At 38.4% G+C, this 20,213-nt stretch overlaps 1 protein-coding gene across 1 annotated transcript in view; it reads left to right on the forward strand.

Annotated features, from left to right (window-relative positions):
• The first annotated feature begins 1,370 nt into the window (after nt 1-1,370).
• The window catches only part of MGA (MGA, MAX dimerization protein), a 48,227-nt gene continuing 29,384 nt past the window's right edge, over nt 1,371-20,213 (forward strand). The window contains exons 1-9 of the mRNA XM_009578254.1: nt 1,371-2,509; nt 8,073-9,003; nt 9,343-9,430; nt 9,565-9,660; nt 14,344-14,472; nt 15,902-16,000; nt 16,873-17,522; nt 18,161-18,518; nt 19,500-19,723. Coding sequence (XP_009576549.1) covers nt 1,446-2,509; nt 8,073-9,003; nt 9,343-9,430; nt 9,565-9,660; nt 14,344-14,472; nt 15,902-16,000; nt 16,873-17,522; nt 18,161-18,518; nt 19,500-19,723 — 3,639 coding nt within the window. The 5' untranslated portion in view covers nt 1,371-1,445. The remainder of the gene's footprint in view (nt 2,510-8,072; nt 9,004-9,342; nt 9,431-9,564; nt 9,661-14,343; nt 14,473-15,901; nt 16,001-16,872; nt 17,523-18,160; nt 18,519-19,499; nt 19,724-20,213) is intronic.

Genomic DNA, 20,213 nt, shown 5'->3' on the forward strand with positions numbered 1-20,213 from the left:
CATATTTCCTACGTGTCAAGAACATTTATCACGGAGTATAAATTGCCTGCCTCCTGAGCTTTGAGGTCATTTCCCACATGCGTGTGGCAGCTGGTTTGCACAGAGGAGCGTTTCCTCCTACAGTACCCCAGTTCTAACAAAATAAGTGTGTCTTATTGAATACCCAGTTCACTTAAAACTTGTGAATTTGAGTTAATTCTCTGGAAAGAAATATGATTGTTTTCAAGCAGCTAACTCCTAGTGGTGGTGATTCATTCTTGTCTCTGGTTCCCACCAACTAGACATGTGATATAAGAATCAATCATTTTTTTGTCAGTGTTGTATTCCATATGTAATAAAGATCAAAATACAAACATCGGAATGTGGGAATGGCATTCTTGTGAGTTACCAGAAGCAATTACTTTAAATTTTTGCATTGAGAAATGTACAGGCTGTTTGAAAAATGAAGTTGTCCATGATCTCTTGTTAGAGTGTTGACATAATACTTAATCTATGAGGTAGACACACAAAAGTGGAATTGTATATGTGCAGATAAAGGTCACTTTTTTTAGTTCCCTAAACAGCGATTAGGCTAATCATAACAGTATAAATGTTTTCTTATTCGATTTAAATTATTTCCATAATTTAGAAGATAGAGGTAGCTAAGGTTGCCTGCTGCTTCACATTCATCCATTTAATCTTAGCTGCATGGCCTTCTGGGGGGTTAGTTTGTCTGTTTTCCCCCAAAGTTTATCCATTTGAACTATTTTTTTCCCTTCTATTCTTTGTCTCTGCCTTGGACAGACGTTTAGAAGTTCTTGGGGTTGGGGCGGGGGGCAGCAAAGAAATCCCAACCACACAAACTTAGTCTTTTTCAATAAAGAAATTTGGGGAAAATGTTTTTAACATTTTTTTTCTTTTTCCTTTCTTTCCCCCTTTTAATTTTTGAGAAGTTTGGGACCTTTGGGAACTCCTTCTTTCTGGCAAGAGCAAATGACTTCAGCCTTTGTGTCAAGGATGTGTCATTTGCTCTTCTGAAAACTTCTGCACGTTTTGCCAAATGCTGTTTATTAAGCAAACGATCTGAAGAGCTGAGGCAGTATCAGAACAAAGAGCACTTTGAAATATCAAGCAAAGCATTGTTGTGGCAAAGCATTATATGAAAATGCAGTTTAAAGGTGCCATAGCTCCCATGTCTGTAAGGCCTAAATTATATACACACAGGCACCCTTGGTTTGATATATCCTAATTGTGCTCTATTTTATAGTACTGATTAACTTTTAAGTTTTTCATGTGGAAAACTGTTACAAAAAGGATTTCTCATGAGACTTAATTACTTTCTTAGGCTGTGTTTGAATAATTTTAACTGGGTGTTCCTTTTTTTCCAGAATGGTGAACACACACAGAAGATTATCAGAACTGTGTAGAATTTGCATTTGATTTGAGAGCTTGTGAGAGTGCTCATCATGGAAAAACAGCAGATTGTCTTGGGTGGCCGGGATGGCGGGACTGTGTCCGGTGCAGCACCTGCTTTTTTTGTCATCTTGAAACAACAGCAGGGAAACGGTAAAGCTGACCAAGGAATCCTAGTAGCAAACCGTGATGCTTGTGCTCTTGCCAGCAGTGTATCAATTCCAATAAAATCCAAAGTCAAGACCTGCCTCCCAGCTGACTGTGTCTCGGGGGGCATTACCGTCACCCTAGATAACAACAGTATGTGGAACGAATTCTACCATCGCAACACAGAGATGATTCTGACGAAGCAGGGGAGGCGCATGTTCCCGTACTGCCGATACTGGATTACAGGTCTGGATGCCAGTCAGAAGTACATCCTAGTCATGGACATATCCCCTGTGGACAATCACCGATACAAATGGAATGGCCGTTGGTGGGAGCCCAGCGGGAAGGCAGAACCGCATGTTCTCGGGCGAGTGTTCATTCATCCAGAATCCCCTTCCACTGGCCAGTACTGGATGCACCAGCCGGTATCCTTCTACAAACTCAAGCTTACCAACAATACCCTGGACCAGGAGGGTCATATAATCTTGCATTCTATGCACCGCTATCTGCCACGACTTCACTTGGTGCCTGCAGACAAAGCCACAGAAGTCATTCAGCTCAATGGCCCTGATGTCCATACATTTACCTTTCCACAGACAGAGTTCTTCGCAGTTACAGCCTACCAGAACATCCAGATTACCCAGCTGAAAATAGATTACAATCCTTTTGCTAAAGGATTCAGAGATGATGGGTTGAATAGTCGACCTCAACGTGATGTGAAACAAAACAGTAACTTAGAATTGGAAGGCGGTGATGTTTTTAGCGCTGCTAGCATTCGTGGTCGCCCTGCTGAAGTTGATGCGTTAGATTTGCATCAGAGAAGTTTAGATTCTTCATTCATTGGTCAAAACCCATCAGACATTGATCTGGAAAAAGAGTCCTTCAATGCAGAAAGGGACTTCCTGCGTTTCCTGGACACTGACCTGTCTTCGGGTGATATGCCAAAGCTAAAACAAGAAGTGTCTGAAAGGTGGGTTAACATCCTATTTCTAGCACAAATACTGGTTGAGTAGGGTATTTGGTAAAACATTAAATAATAGGATGCTCAGTATGCAGATTTACAGCTAAAGTTTGCCTGACCTGAGATGGCAGAACACTTAGTATTACTAAAAGTTTTTCTTTGCTTAAACTGATACTCGTGTATCAGTCTGGCCTTCCTAATATGTCTGAGGAGTGTAAGAGTTCAGTATTTTTTACTATGTTGCTTTAACTCCCTTTGTAAAGAAGCCTTGAGGGATTTCTCTTAACCCTCTTAGCATTTTAGAAGACTAAATTTAACTTTTCAGAGTTTTAAACAGAGCACATTGCAGTCATCAAAACATTGCCTTTGTTTTTAGGGTTGATTACCACAGCGACATGCTATCTCTGAATCTTCAGTTTTCATTAGCGGATGGGTGAGGGTGTGTGGTGTGTATGGGTATTTAGGTTGGGTATGCGTAGGGGTTGCTACAAGGCAGTTGTAACTGGTAGCACGCCTCTGTTTTGTCAATAACTGCTTCTGTGAATTCTTTTATTCCACAAAGTCGGATGAGGTGGCCTTGCCTGTTGGCAGTCAGTTGCCTCGTGTTTGCTGTGAGGTAAGAGAATCTGCACCTGGGAAAGTACTTCAGAATAACTGTTACACTGTTCAGACGTTAATTTACTCTGTGGTAATTTTATGTCTATGTACTTATCCAGTATTGATTTTTTGAACCATTCTATTCGTATCACACCAACGGTAGTAAAGCAATCTGGCGTATGCTGAGAGCCTACCCATAGTATGGAACCTGCTAACCAGTAAGTGTTCGTGTTGGTAAAGCAAGCCTGGCGAAACCTATTATTTTACTGCACTTTCACTTAGTTTCCAAAACCTAAGCAATACAATAGAGCAGATTTAATGAATAGTTAATCTGTGTCAAGAGATGCTAGAAATACTTTGAACCTGAAGAAGTGATTTTAAAAAAAAAAAAAAAAAGTTTCTCTCCTGCCATGTTTCTTCATGTCTGTCTGTGAATACCAGACTTAATCTGCCAAAGATTTAGTGGCAAAAGCAGCCTTACGTAGATCAGTACACCAATAAATGATTTAACTGCAGGGTATCAGGATGATGTTAATGGTGTAATGAGAGGGTCACTTCTTAGAAGGAAAAAAGTTGTATTTATGACATAATTATACAGTTTGTTTCAAAGGCTGTATTACTATCCTGCTTCAGTGTGTTTTAGAGAGGACAGAGGTTTGCTCGCCTTTCCCCCCCCCCCTCCTTGCAGAAAGCATCTCCATGCCTTTTGATTAACTGAAAAACTTCAAATTACAAAGTTCTCCATTCTTTGAGACTTCATTGAGCTTAGTTGTAATAATTCTTAAGAGTACTAGAATTGCTTTGGGATCTAGAGTGTCCTAACCTTTCTTTTGCAGTATTTTCCAGTGTCAGTGTATTAGGAAGAAGAATGTCTTCTAGACTTCTTATATTCTCAAAAAATGTTGTTGTAAATTCTAGAGAAACACATCTTGAAGACTGGAAGTACACTGATTTCAGAGAGGATGGGCTTTCTTTAGTTCATAAGAATACAGTATGGAGAAGTGTTTAGATAACTTTGCATACTGGAAGTAAAACAGTAACACACTGAAAATAATTACTGAAAGGTTTATTTTGTCTTCAAAGTGATATTTTTTTTTTCTCTTTGGGGTCAGCTGCAGTTGAAAAAGTTAAAATTTTGATCATTTTGTTTGCCTGAAGGGGTCATTGAAGCAAATTATTTGGAGAACTGTTTGAATTGGACGGTTTGGAGTTTCTTTGTTCCCTTCTTTCCCAAGGAATAAAACCCATCGTTTTAAGGACTCGAGGACCTTTCTTAAGAACAGATGGTGCAAATTGGCAGACTTAATTTATTTTGGTCCAAAGCATGTTAGATGCCTTCGCTGGTTTTACCTCCAAGACGGTTAAAAGCTGCACAAAGATTGTAAAGGGTTTTTCTCTATTCCAGGCTAGGAAGCATCTATCATTTGATGAATAAATGTTACCACAGTCCTAGAACTACCCTCAAACATTCTCCAGCTTTTCGTTTTATGTTATTGTAATCTATGTGAAAAACTCAGATTCTGTACTTGGAAAGAGAAGAATCGATCTCATCCAAGAAATGGCAGACCGTCTTTTTATGTGCTGGAGTTTTTCAGAACATTAGTTCTCCTTTTTCCTTCAGATCTGTTGACAATGTTTTCATGCCGTGCAGTTGAGATCTGTTCATAAATATGTCAGCCTTTCAAGGACAGTGTTGAGTGAGTGGCATTTTTCTTTATCAAACTAGACACATTAATATTCATATATTAATGAAGACTGGGCAATTTTTTTTTTTTGTCATAAGCAAGCTATTACTAGTAGTTGATAGGCGCTGTCTTGCTTTTATGCAGGGTAGTGATTCCAGGGTGAGAGTCAGAAGTTGGGAACTGCTGCCTCTCAGATAATGCTCTCCTAAGGAAGTAGAGTTCCTAGTGCTGTACTGCGTGATATTTCCCACCAATGCTCAATTGTTCTGACGTTTTTGAGAATGGAACTATGTAAGAGGTTGCATATACCTGAGAATAATTTTAATCTTGAGTTATTAGTGCACTTTGGCAATAAAGGACTGTTTTCTTTATACAAGGTGGCATGATCTTTTTTTCTGTGGCCTGGTAGTATGTTTAGTTTCATCAGGTGTATTGTAAAGAAAATAAGTGTTTAATTTGAGTTGTGGACACTTCTATAGGAACGCTTATGCCTGGAACCACTCAGATGTTGGGAGCATGGAGGGAACCAAAAGCAAACTTTACTGGTTCTTAAGTCTTACAGACTAATGTTCCCTTTCTCCCTTCCAAGGTCTTTTGAATTTCCTGCTTCAAAAATACAAATACTGTGGGATTTTTTGGAAGAGGAAGGCAAGTGATCATCCTTCAAACCTCAGCCACAGATTGCTAGATTAATTCCAAAGGAAATAATTTTTTTTTCCCATGGTGAATTTAAAATGATCTACCTAAAAATAACCCGTATATCTCGGTGCTTTCAATAAATGAGCAGCTAAATGGTTTTCAGTTTGGCAAAATGCAAGAAAATGGTTCCTCTGCTTTTACTGTTTTATTGTGGGGGTACCAAATACCTTACTTGGGCTATAAAGAAGTTTGCTTAAATATAAGCATTGTTCCATATCAGGCAAAGAAAGAGATAGTTAAGACATTATTTCGCCATTTTTACCTGATCTTGGATTAAGCTGAGGATTTTGAGAGGACAGACTTGCATGATTCATCTTCCCATAGAATATAGAAGAGAAGTTTTTGTGACGGCTTACGTTGCACATAACTTAATAAACTAAGGGCCAAATGAAATTATTTCAGTGATAAAAAACAACTTTTTTTTGTTGTTTGAAAAGTTGATAATTGCATCTGAATTTAAAAATCTAGAAGAATGCTGCTCAGCATTTTGTGTAAATACTTGATCTTCCCATACATACACGTAGATGGGTGATACCTCGCTCTTGTCACCATCTGGCTTATGGTTGCAATATGCAGAGTAAAATAACATTTGTGTCTAGAAATTTCATTTTTACAGCACAGCTTCTTTATTTTGGATACTGTCCAGACGCCTAATAGAAAGGTAATCCTCAGAAGCTTGAGTATACATCTTGCAATAGATAAAGGAAAATGGCTAGAGAAGTCCAGGCTTTACTGGGCTTCCAAATGGAAACAGTACAATTCAGATGAGAAATTTATTCCTGGCCAGCAAATTTATTAGGGTTTTTGGTCTCTTTATTGTAGAGAATTTTAAGATAGAGGAGCAGATGACTCAGATCTTCTTAATAGCATTTACTTTAGTTGTGGATCTGCTGTACTGAATCAACCTCTGGTTTTAATATGACAGGATTTTGAGTTGCCCATAACCTATCAGTGGATTGTCTTAGAATTTCTTTCACAGTAAACTCACTGAAGAAGAAAAGCTTTTTAATCTTACAAAGGCTTTTTAATCTTACATTTGACATTCTTAATTAAATGAAAGCTAGAAACTTTCTAATAGGAAACTCATTGGCCAGGGAAGATAGTAGACAGAACAGGACTGGTATGCCACTCTCCTGCTGCCTGCTATTCCCTTACAAGGCAGGTTTTTGCTTCAAGCTTAATTCTGGTTACGTAGCGTCCATCTGAATTGCAGCAGGTTTTCTAGATGGGTTCTGTCTTGTTCTTAGGAATTTTGTGTGTAAATACATAAATCTGTGTCTTGACTGCCTGCTCCCCATTTTAACTCTGCAGTCTTTCTTCATGAAGCGGAGACTCCCAACTCCATGTTGTGACTCTTGTGTGTCCCAGCTTTTCTGCCTTAAGTATGTCCTCAGTCTACACTAGGCAGAAGCAGCCTCTTCCTCCACATCTTCCCCTCCCTCAATCCCAGCTGAGGGTTCAACTGAGCATAGTCATTCTTTAAAGGGGGGTGTGAGGATAATAATAAAAAAATACACATGCACACACATAGATGCACAATATATAGTGATATTCCCTTTATATGTAATACATTGTTATTAAAATTAAGTTATATTTGAAATTATGTTAGCATTAACTAACTAACAAATATTGTTATTCTTAATAACGTTTTGATAACATAAGGTTATACAGAATTTGAATAATGTAACATAATTAAAATTATATATAGTATCTTATAAAATATATATAAAGGGAATATTGGAATACTATCTGATATGTTTAGTAGATAAGTTCTGACTATTGTTTTCTGAGGTTCATTGTGGATACGTGTTTCTGGTTTCACATCCTAGCTGTTTCCTCTTATGATGAGGAGCCAGCTTCTGATGTGCTTAACAAAACTGCGGACTGCGATTTTTTGACTGATGTGTCTGTCCCTCAAAGAAGCCCATCATCGGAGTGTAACTGGCTGCACCATTAGTCTTCAGTATCTAATGCATGATATGTCAAATTCTGGTTGGGTTAATACTCAGACTTAGCAGAAGATGGAGCATAATTCAATAGGATATTAACATTCTGTAAGTGTTAGAACAACGGTTGAATTTAGGAATTGTCTGTTGGTGGCTTCAGGATGAATTAACTAAAATTTCAGTTAAAACATGTAAATTGAAGTGCATTAGGCACTCACTTGGCTTCTTATTTGCAAGCACAATGGCTTTAGTAAGGTGCCTTAATGAGATACACAGCAAACTAAGGCCACTTCTGAGCATTTAAAACATGATAGCTTAGCCTGAGTTCATGCTGAGTCTCAAATAGGAAAAAGTGCAAATGTCACCCTGATATTACTAGGGAAGGAAATTGTGCTGCTGCCTTCAGATAAGAAGTTGGATTGTTTTTAATGATGGCAGGGTGGTGGTTTTTTTTTTTTGAGTGCTTACTTCCAAAAATGTAAGCTTGTAAATGACAGCTTATTTATCAGACTCATGTCTCAGAGCACTTCGGAAGTTTTTTTGTAATATATAACCAAGGATTATGGGAGACGATGGAATTTCAGTAAAGGAACAGATTTGATAAAGATCTTTTGTTTTGTTTTTGTCCCCTCCCTCCCATCCCAGTCCCATTGCTAGCAGTTATGAAAGCAGTTCCCGTGTGGCATCCCCATTGGACCCAAATGGACACTTTAACGTAGTCATTAAAGAGGAACCAGTAGATGACTATGACTATGAGTCAAGTATTTGCACACAAGGAATAAGTGTGAAACAGGAAGACACAGATGAAGAAACTGATGAGTATTCCAACACTGATGATGATGATCCTGTCTTACAAAAACACCTGATGAGACGCAGTGAAACAGATGGAATTGATGGAGAATTCAGGTCTAGGAAGCGTGTGCTAACCAGTCCTTCAGGTGTTGCCAAAGCAAAAATGTTAAAACTGGATAGCGGCAAGATGCCGGTGGTCTATTTGGAACCTTGTGCAGTCACAAAGAGCACAGTGAAGATATCTGAGCTGCCGCAGACCATGCTCTCCTCTTGCAAGAAGGATAAATCTCCTTTGAATGCAATACTGGATTCCTTGCCTGTGTGTTTTGAAAATCACAAAGGTTCTTGCTCAGGCACAGCCACTGTAACTGAGGAGTTAGTTATGAAAAAACAATCTCCTGGGAGTAAAATGTCACAGAAATACTCTTCAATCAGAGAGGGCCAGTGGGCTCTGTCTAAATCACCTAATTTTAATCTCAGGGGCTCAGTAAGTTGTCACTTTTCAGCTAAAGAGATCTGTGGAAGAAAAAGGCCTGGCATACTGAAGAATCCATTGTCCCTGAAAGGCTCTGGTAGCAATCAAAACACCCTATCATCAGTTACAACCAAAAGAGGAAGGCCACGGAAACTGAAAATTTCCAAGGCTGGTCGACCACCTAAAGGCATAGGGAAAACTGTAATAACGAGCAAGAACACCTCTCTGGGGCCTGGGAGTATCCTTCCAGATGTTAAGCCCGACCTTGAAGATGTTGATGGCGTCCTCTTTGTGTCCTTTGCATCAAAGGTAAAACCTAACTGTTTTGAGTAAAATTGAAAACCTTTTGTAATGTCTCTTTTTTAAGCCCTTTGTACTTATAAGCTGAAGTTATATTTTATTTAGAGATTTATGATCTCTTTCCAAATCTGTTGTTACCTTGTCCCTATGTTAATCGTAACGTTTTCTTACTTCTTAGCAATATGGGGAGAAATAGTGGGATCTAGAGTTCTGTATAAAAGAATGCATACTTGTTTGTTAAACAACCTCATGTTTTGAATATTTCAGTGATATTTTGATGTGGCCTAATTTGCATCTAAGTCAGTGTTTTAAGGTATCGTACTTACTCAAGGCTCTTTATGTATCTAGGAAGCTCTTGACATTCACACTGTTGATAGAGCTGGAGGGGAAGAGTCGCAGAATCTTCAGGCTCCCTTGTTGACTACAAATGATCCAGGTACATTTTTGTGTTTTTGTAAGTGGCTATTCCCTGCAGTAAGGGAATTTGTAATTGGAAAATTAATCATTTAAGTCAATTTTTTGCATGGTAAATGTTTTTTATGTGTTCTCTCTTTTTTGTTTTTTGAGTAGATTGTCAAGCAAGAATACAAGTACTGGAAAAGGAATTGATGGAAGAGCTGAAAACCTTGAGGCATAAGCAAGTAATACATCCTAGCCTTCAGGAAGGTAAGTGGGCAGTATATATATTGTTGCACCTGGTTGTATATTATACTTAATCATACTGAATTGATAATTTCCTACTAGATGTAATACTGTGTATGCCCAATGCAGCTGGGATCTGATTTTGGTTATTTTTTTTTTCAAATGCAGGAAAGCCTACAGGTGTGTATATACTGATGTGAGAATATGAAAGCAGATTTGTGTGAAACTGTCAGTTTCCCTCTTGCCACTTGTGGCAATGAGAGAGAATCTGTGGCGTCTGACCCAGTTTTTTTCTTAGAGGCTTTAAAAGTAGTTTCAGCCAGCCAGTGAAGATGTTTTCGTTTTCACACATTCGTGTTGCAAGCTAGAAGAGGTGGAGGAGGCAAAAGATGACTCCTGAATCTCCAACAGCAGAGAAAGAGGCTGCATGTCATTGTGTGCCTCTTGCAGAAGATTCTGAGCCTTCAGGCCATGCCTATTTTGTAATGAGCTAATCCTTGTAGAGAGCAGATGGAGCTGATTTTACTCCTCCATAGAAGATAGCCATTTCCTCGTAGTAGAGGAGCTAGAGATCCAGAAACACTTAACTAAGACTACATTTGCTATGTTTGAGTCTGTATTTCTCTGAGTCACTGTAGATCCGGGTTCACTAGCCACATAAGAGGGCCAAGCAAGGTACTTCTAGCTTGTGATCTTTCATTTATGTGCAATACTATCCTGAGATCAGATGGAAGAAAGTCAAGGATCAATGCAGCAGAACTTAACGTTCTCTCTACTGATGATGTTGAGAGTCTTCAGCAATAGTAGTCCTGAGACTGATGGCATTAACATAGGTATCAGAGCAGATGATGAAGAAATTGATCTGAATGGAAGCGTCGTACCTCATGCTCTTGAGGTTCTGGCCCTGAATTTTTCAAACATATAACTGTAATGCTGTAGGGATTGAGACTCCAAATACTGATCTTGACTCTGATACTAGTTATTTTGGGTCCTCACAGAGCTTCTGCTGTGAAGAACCCTGGAATATCTTGAATGGTTTATGCACGGGGTATGATGAGAACTAGCCTGGCATTTTTTGCAACCATTTAAAGGGATGCCTTTGCGTCTTGCTGGTGTTGAGCTGACATTCCTGTCTTCCATCTTTGCAAAGTGGTCATAAGAAGGGTAGTAGAGAGCTTTTAAAGCTCTGTCCTGGATGTGGTGGGAATGAAAGAAGATACCCTATCCCCAGCCTGGTTGTACCTCAGCGGTATAGCATCAGCGTTGACAGTTGCATCATGGATGTCTAAATGCAATTTTCCCATCCCATGTTTCGAGAAATAGGTGGCCGTATTTTCTAATGACCTCACTGGCCTGTCTGCCCTCACAGGTCTGTGTGTGTTGTCATATTTCAAGAATGGTGGTAAAATCCCTGCTGTGGTCAGCTGCTGGCAATGCTAGATACAGTGCTAAGCAAATGTTACAGCAATGTTAAGGCTTTTTAGGATTATATTGTGGGCCTTCTAGATGTTATCTTTACTCAAGTATAATAAAATTATGGTATGTTGGCAACCATGTAGTATGTTGGCAACCACAACACTAGTGAGGGGTATTTTACTCATGAGTTGATCCTGAAACTGGGAATGTGTAAAACCCACGTGCTTTTCCTCCAGCTTCTAAATGAGTGGTGGTGAAGTGTGTGGTACCTTCTGATGGGTGTTGAGGAGTTCACAGATACTACAAAATGGACAAGGAAAGTCAAGCACCAGGCTAAGAAGAAAAGATCTGAAGAATTTTGACTTTCTTGAACGCTTGTGACCATCATTTCCAGCGTTGGATGGTAATCTGCTGAGCCTGTTAAATGGTGAAATTGTAATTCAGCAATGAAGAGAATGACCCCCACCTGTCTAATTTTTAGAGGGATAAGAAGCTATGTGAAGACTTATTTGTAGCAAGAGCATTACTGCAGACAGATACAGATGTAATTTGATCAGGCTGTGAAGTGAATTACAATACATATACTTCTGTTGTTAGACTTCAGCTGCGGCATGTGAACTGGAATCAAGCTTTATTCAGATTACCTTCACCTTCCAAAAAGTTACAGATCTATTGCTTTCCATTGCAGACTTGAGATCGGGGAAGGAACACACACAGTTAATGGAGAGAGAGATTGTTTTTTCTTCTTCTCTCTCTCTCCACAATATCATCAATAAGACGTAAGAAGGTGGCTGAGGAGTGCCTCTACGCCAAACTTCAGGGCTGTATCTTTTCCCAGACATGCTGATTCCAAGTAGCATCCTGGAGCTTGGTGCAGCCTCATTAGCCTTCTTGATTCTGATACTTGTTTTCCAGAATTTCTTGGCCACAGATCATGACTAATACCTCCTTGTCATCTACCTCAGAACAGGCAAAGAGACATGGTTCCCTTCTGTCTGGAAGATGGGAAGTGCATGTTTCTATATGTGCTTTCAGCCATTTTGTAGCAGCTTACTGGCTTTCTTGTCCTCACTGCAGTATGGGAAATGGACATAGCAATTTTGATGTTAACTCTGCTTTTGGTTTTGGACAATGTAGTTGAGAAGCTTGTTTCTCTTTGAGGTTCACTGACGATGTGTTGGAGCTGTACCTGAACCCCACAATTGCTTTGATTTGTGAAATTAAGAAAATGGTGATTGAGGCTGTCTAGATCTTAGAGACACCAGGACTGCAGGAAGAAGATGCTTCAGAAAGAAGGGAATTCAACTTAGGCATGTTAGAAGGAAAGCTCCTTCTGGAGTACTGGAATGCTATGGGATGCCTCTTCTATCTGAGCTAATTTGAATCCCTTATTATATTCCTGAAAATCAAAGGCACTGTTGTCAAGCATCGTATTTCAGATTTAGCAGCTGCCTCTGATGGAGAGGAGAAAGTTCTGAAAGAAATGGCTCTCCATTTGCTACTATTTAATTACAGCAACTGAAATGTAGCAGTACTGGGGATGATAGAAATTAATAAAAATGATAGTTCACGTGTCATGTATGGTGATGTCTGTACTGACATATACTTACTGTTACCGTTTGTTCTCTTTAGGCTGTCTGCGTTCATTCCATGTTGCACTTGTTGGAGTCATCCTCTGTTTTTTGTCTGGGTGTTTTTTACTTCATGGTCCTAAACTGAAATAATTGATTTTGTGTGTGGATGATGTTTGTATTTTTGTTTGAGTGTTAAACAAAGCTCGGCTTGTTTTTGAAGGTGACAGAGTAATTCAAATGGTGTGTCAAGAAAAATAAACTGTGCACTCTTTTCATTTTATTTTAAATTGAGTTTGAAATGGATGGCATCTTGACATTTGGCAGTTGACATGTTTTTATACAAAATGCTGGATTGACTTGCTTGCTGCTCATTTTCCCTATGTAGATTTGAAAATTACATCTTACTCTCTTTGATAACGGTATCTGTTTAAACAGCCATGTCTGAGATTTGTTCCATGTCAGTTGTTTTTGGGCTGCCAGTAATCAGGTCACTGTGTTGCCACTCATGAACATAAATGTGTACCACCAACACAAGGTTTCTACGGTATGTGCAAATACTACTTTATGTGTTCTGAGCGTTCTCAAGTCATACATTTTCAATTTCAAAACTCGCATATTTAATATATGAATTTTAGACTTGTTGGCAACAGGAGCAACATTTGTAGGTTTCTATAGCTTAAAACCAAAATAGACGTTCTCAACTCCAGACTGCGAGCTGAATTTGATTGACAACAGTCATTTCTTGAATTCAGTGTAACAATATTTTCTGAAAAAGGTACTAAGTCAAATTTACTAGCTGCTTTTTTCTCAGCATTTCTGTATCTGTATTTGTTTTGCCATGGATAAAGATACCTTCTGTGACCAAGTCTTTCAATTTGAGTATTTTGGGGGAGTTGATGAAGGAAGATGTTATAGGCAGTTAAGCATTTGTGGTGGCATCAACAAAATGTATTGTTTAGGTTTTTTATAGCCAGTTTTCCCCTGCCTCAAAAAAAAGAAAAAGTGTTTTACTGCAAACTGCCAAGCCTGGAAGAAAATAACCTGCTGAGATCTGGATCATTTTGATGAACTAGTCCTGAGAGCGCTGTCTGAATATAACTTTGTTTATAGCATAATTTCCAAACACACGCACACACTTCCTCAGAGCTAAAATGTGGTTTGCTCTTGTCTCTTTATTGCTGGTTGAAACTGAAGTGTGTGTGGTATATGTTCTTGCACAAGAATACGTTTCAGTAGAGAAGGGGATGTGTAAGTACCATTGGCAGGATTGATAATTTATGTAGTGATATGAAATGTCAAATAGTCGGCTCGGATGGTTCAGGCAGTAACTCTAGCCTTCAAGGACGTAAATGGTGCTAACTTCTTCAAAAAAATGAACAAACAAAAAATTTTGTTGTGAGAATTATTACAATACTGGCACTTTGGTTTATAAATTTCTGTGGAAACTTCAGTAGTAATGAAAAAAACTATGAAAAGTAATTCCATATTTTTTCTCGATTTCACATTCCCTAAAATACTCTTCAATTCCTATCTACTGCAAATACAGTATAAGTAACAGTTATAGTTGCTAATGTTCTTTTTCAGGTCTCAAAATGGTGGGTAAATGCTAGAAGAGCCTGTATATAACTTCCTGGTTTATTTTTCAGTAAATATCTTGACTTTCTGTTTCCTAACATTTTGCTGCATTGAGACATTTACTGATATTTGCCTCTTGTAGTGGGACTGAAGTTGAATTCTGTGGACCCAACAATGAGCATTGACTTGAAATACTTGGGTGTGCAGCTTCCTCTTTCCTACTCAAATTACTCTTTGTGGAGCTATCCAGGAACCAATCCCAATTCCCCAGGTGGGTAGAATATGAATTTGCTGAAATCTCAAGTATTACCTTTTTATTATCAATGATCAGAAGGAGGGAATGGCCATTTAGTTGAACTTGATATCTTAAAGAGATTAAAGCAGTATTAAAATGACAAAATGTGAGAACTTCCTTAAATCATTATGCGGTTACTGGCCAAGGAGTCCTGAGTAATTCTGACCAGATTGTCTTTAGCCTTCGTTTTTGTGGTGGATGTGATTCAATAATAGTATCTGTCTAACTTTTTTTATACGGGCATGTTTCATCTATTGGAGCTGGATTTTCTAAATGTAAATCTACACATTAACTACTCTCAGATGGCTCAGAAAAAAGCCTAAGCAATCTACATTTCTCTGATGTTGCTCACATGCGAAACAAAAAGTTGTCTTTCACAGAGCTGAGTATCAAAACTTTCCAGAAGAAGAGCTTGAGGCGCCACTTGGGTGCTAACCTATAACTTCATGATAATTATTTGTTACAAAAATGCTGACCAACTGTGCTTTTTTTAAACTTATTTGGTATTCAAACAAGTGCATTTCTCATTATAATGTGACTGTGGTTTTAATACTGTTGGTAGATACTGTTTTTAATAGTAAACTGGTTGGACAAAGTATTCTTTGTGCTTATCTTTCCCCTACTTACCTCTTTCTCCTGCTTTAATATTCTGATTACTGTGTCTTTCTTAATCTGCTCCTTTTGGGAGCTGGTAAAGAGGCAGGCATTGTATCTCAGCTTTGTTTACACTGCAAAAGAGGCAGATTCAATTCAGAAGACCTCAGTCAGCTTAGTGTCAAATGCAATTATTTCTAGCCTAGCAGTATGTAAACCAGCCACACATACCCCTTTTAGTATTTTTACATTCCAACTTAGCTCCCAGAGCTGATGGATAACTTGTCAGAGATGTCACTGTTTGCCTTTCGTGATCATTCCCTGTCTATACCCCTAATCGATACTCAGCTGAATTTGACAGAACAGCAAATGTTAAATGAAGTTTCTACAGGTCTTATAAAAGTCATTGGCTCAATTGAGGGGAGAGACTCAAATTACTTTCCTCACTGCGTGAGGTTATAGTACCAGCTCAAAACCTGCCTGTTCCATTTTAGCCTACTAACTTGCTGATTCACCCGTTCTGAGTTTTGGAATCAACTGCTTGCACCATTGCTAAGGAGACTAAAATTGAAAATACAGGAGAAGACATCTTTTGTATGGGATAGCAGATGCATGACCATACAGCAGAACTCTACAGGAAACTTGGCTTTGTTGAGTATTCTGTTAATTAAAGTAAAAATCAAGTCTCTTTATTCAGCCTTTTGATTTACTACTGTTCATCTGTCCCTAAAAAGGAGTAAGCAGAGTTTGCTAGGACATTGATACAATCAAGCTTGGTTCATAAACTGAGGCTAGCTTTCTTCTTTTCCAGATACCGGATTCCCTTTTGTTTCCAGGACAGGAAAGACAAATGATTTCACAAAAATCAAAGGCTGGCGAGGGAAGCTTCATGGTGCTTCTAGAAATGAAGGTAAAAAAAAAAAAAAAAAAAAAAAAGAGAGATCAGTGTACATATTTCCAATATGTGGCCTTTCTCTTGACCTTCCATAGATCTTGCAGTTTGGTAATTGTGTGTGTCTTAATGAAAGATTTATTTTTTTATATTGAAATTGTCACGAGCAAAGAATTTTTTGGTACTGCTTCCATGGTCAGAATGGAGGTTTATGAGGGAAGAGAGAAGCTTACTCTGAGTAAGATAAAAATACATGTATTCTGTTTTACGCAGAAGGCTTGAATGAAGATCAAAGCTGTAATAGTTTTGGTTTTGTTTGTCAGTTTTGAGATTACTTGGAAGTATAGTAATTTCAGAATTCTGTTGCCCCGGGACCCTAATGAACTAGAGTAATTTTCATTTATATTGGTGTATTTTTAACTCCAGTTAGGGTAGATATTCCTTACAGATTTGATTACTTTGCCCTGCCTCAGGGAGAAATGGCTATTGGGCAACTTGCCAATTTTTACTTCATATTTAGATTAAATATTTATATTGTACCTTCTGCACTTTCATACAATGTTGTGTTGGGGTATTCCAGATGTATTGTGGTGTACCAGGTAAGCTAGATCTTCAGGATAAACAAAGTAGGTTGCATGGAAGCACTGCCTGTTGAAGGCTTACTGTTTTTGTGAACAAATACACATGTAAAATCTCCACAAAAACAGTTGTTCAGACAGCTGGTTGTGTTTTAGAGTGGATTATATTTGGTGTGCCTGTGTCGTACTCTTCTAAAAGAATTGTATATATATTTTTAGAGAGGTATTTACCTTTTCTATGTTGTTTAATTATTATAAGATTTGTCAGTATGTTTTCCCAGGAGCTAGTTAAAGTGCTCTTTATTTGTTTAGGTGGCAGTTCAGAAGGTTCCTTGAAGAATCGCTCAGCGTTCTGTAGCGACAAGCTGGATGAGTACCTGGAAAATGAAGGGAAGTTGATGGAAACGAGTATGGGATTCTCTTCTAGCACTCCCACTTCTCCTGTGGTGTATCAGCTTCCCACTAAGAGCACTAGCTATGTGCGAACGCTTGACAGTGTTTTAAAGAAGCAGTCCACCATAATTCCTTCAACGTCTTATACGTTCAAGCCTGTTCCTCTGTCATCTACCTCTAGGAAGACAAAGACTCAAAACAGACAGACATCTGCAAACAGTAGAGTAAAATCAAGTTACAAGCCTATACTGCCTTCACCTTTTTCTGCAAAGCAGAAACAGAACTCTTCAGCATCAGGGGAGAAGGCTGCTAAGTCTCTCTCCAATAGCAGTTTGGCTAACCAAACGGATAGTTTCGTGGTGCCAGCTCTGGATGAAAACGTACTTCCAAAACAGATTAGTTGGCGCCAAGCACCACAACAGCAACAAGCAGCTCGTCCACCAGGTTTGTCTAAATCTCAAGTGAAGTTAATGGACTTGGAAGACTGTGCTCTCTGGGATGGCAAACCGCGGACCTATATTACAGAAGAACGAGCAGACATCTCTCTGGCCACCCTGCTTACAGCTCAGGTAGATCTGTAATAGTTTCCTTCCTTTCTGTACTGTTGCTTTTCCAAATCTGTGCACATACTGATCTTGCATGTAGATGCAGAAAATAAGACTGAAGCTGCTAAGGAGCATGACAAAGCATGATGTTCTTTTGTGGTGCAGCCTTTGCAGTGAAAGTTGAGAAGTGCTGACTTAGCAGTATGTGAAAAAATGAATTATGATAATAGTGTGTTGATATGAATCATTAATAATTCTAGTTATCTCAAATTTTCACAATTAAAAATTCTGGTTAATACAATTGCTATTCAGTAACTGCATTTCCTTACTATTTGTGACTTTTTTTTCAGTTGAGCTAACTACAAAAAATCCTGGTCATGTACTTGGTTGTCACATGGTAACCTCTTTTGCTTTCTTCACATCCTACTTATTACCAAGATGGTTTAGCTGTCTCAAATTGTCTCTCAGAAGACTTCAAATGCAAACTCTCCTCTGTCCTGTTTTTTTTTCAGTACAGATGACAAATTTTCATATGTAAACCATGTAGTTGGAGGGGTATTCTAAATGAACTTTGAATAGCAATTTTGCATATGCTTGATTTTAATCTTACTAAAATTTCCTCTTACTAAAATTTGAAGTGTATACTTTAAAACTTTTTTTAGGCTTCTCTCAAAAACAAACCTATCCACAAAATAATAAGACGACGAGCACCTCCTTGCAATAATGATTTCTGTCGACTGGGTTGCATATGTGCCAGTCTAGCACTGGAGAAACGTCAGCCTACCCACTGCCGCAGGCCAGACTGTATGTTTGGCTGTACTTGCTTGAAGAGAAGAGTGTTGCTGGTGAAGGGAGGATCGAAACATAAGAAGATAATGAAAAAGGCTGTGCGTGGAAATCTTGTGTTCTATGGAACACAGGAAGAACAGCAAGAGGATGAAGATGTGGAAGAAGAGGGTGATGGGGAGGAAGGTGAGCTGAAGCAGAAAGATAAGAAGAAGAGAAAAAGGGTGGAATACAGTGAGTATTGCTGGGCAAAAGTGATTACTTACAGCTTTGCAGAAACCACCTATCTTGGTGGGCTTTTTTATTAGGATGTAATAGTGATGCTGTTTCTAAATGCAGAAATTGGGATCCAAGAGATATCTGCAACATCTGATTTCATATAGCTGACTAGCAGGAAATAACACCTTTTCCCTTGTTTTTAATTCTTACTTATCTGATCAGCATTTTGGGCACTACTTAGTTGTTTATTGTGATCAATTAGCTGGAGTTTCTTTTTGATAATTTAAACTCTTGCTCAACTCTCCAAATATCTTTAAAGACTAAGGATATGAGATAATTACTGCTGTCACTGTTGGTAATATTCACTGTCGTAGTACTGTTTTCTTTCCCTCTTACCAAGTGAGTATCTAGAGCTGTATTTTCAATTGCTGTATATAGCTGCATAGTTCACTGACTTTAGTGGAAATATAGTGATTTACGGTAGTTTCAGATCTGGGCTAAGGTGTGCTCAGAAAACCAAATTGGTAGAAACTGACAATGAATTTACACTCTCAGTTTCTTGCTAGTAGTACTTTTAGCAATAACTAAAAATGAGCATAGTGTTATTTGGTGTTCCACTGGAATAAATTAATTCTTCCATAGAGCTGTGGTATAAAGTCTGGGGTTTTGGGGGTGTTTTGTAATTTTTAAGTATACAGCATCAATGGAGATCACTAATCCTTCAGTGTTTTTCTGTATGTGCTATCACAGTACAAGTGAGAAACAATGATTAGTGTAGAATCATTTTTATTTTCATTTCCTCTTTCTTCTGGCCAGATCCCAGTCACTTTTGGCTAGAATTTGAGACAAGAAAAACAACCAGTAGTATTTTCTGGCAGTGTGAATTAGTGATTGCTGCATGTTTGAGCTCAGGCTCAAACAAAAATTTCTGTTACTGCTGTGTTAGGTGGTGTTTCATTTGTAAGTAAGTTGTTTTTGTTTTTCCTCTTTTTTCAGCTATCTGTGACTCAGAGCCAGAACAGCCTATTAGGAATTGTCCGTTGTGGGTGAAAGTAGAAGGTGAAATAGATCCAGAGCCAATTTACATCCCAACACCGTCTGTTATTGAACCAGTTAAATCTGCGGTACTGCCCAACCCAGAAGTCTTGCTTTCTAGTAAGCATAGATCTTCCAGTGGAATGAAACCAGGCAGAGTGTATACTCCTAAACCCAATCCAGTGGTAAGAAAGGAAAAGAGATGCGGTTGTTTTTCTTTGGATTGAAAGTTAAAACAAACACTGCCAAAAGCTTCTGTGCTAGGCGATTTTAGATGAAATTTGAGATGAAAGCCTAAGACTGACTGCCCATAGGTATGTTGATAAGCTAGGATGAGAATTGACTGTATATCAATCTTTAACTATGTCCATTGTCTTCTGTTGATAATTTACTGTAGCAATATGCAGATGGTGAAAGGTGATTATGATTCACTAATAGCCTCATTTAAAAAATGCAATAATACATGTTATTTCTGGCAAAATGGTTGCTGGTCCTGTAATGTTTGTATAAGTTATTAGCTGCGTAATGTAGCCCATCTAATTAATGAATTACATGCAAAAAAAAATTGGGATACAGACGCAGTGCTCAGTGTAGTTCTGGAGTCTTTTTTTGTTCTTGTTTGAGGTTTCACTGCCAACATTAGAAGAATCTGCATTTGCCTCTTCTCTCACCTTA

The sequence above is a fragment of the Fulmarus glacialis genome, unplaced genomic scaffold (genome assembly GCF_000690835.1).
Source record: "Fulmarus glacialis isolate BGI_N327 unplaced genomic scaffold, ASM69083v1 scaffold10005, whole genome shotgun sequence".
In the NCBI taxonomy this organism is placed as follows: Eukaryota; Metazoa; Chordata; class Aves; order Procellariiformes; family Procellariidae; genus Fulmarus; species Fulmarus glacialis.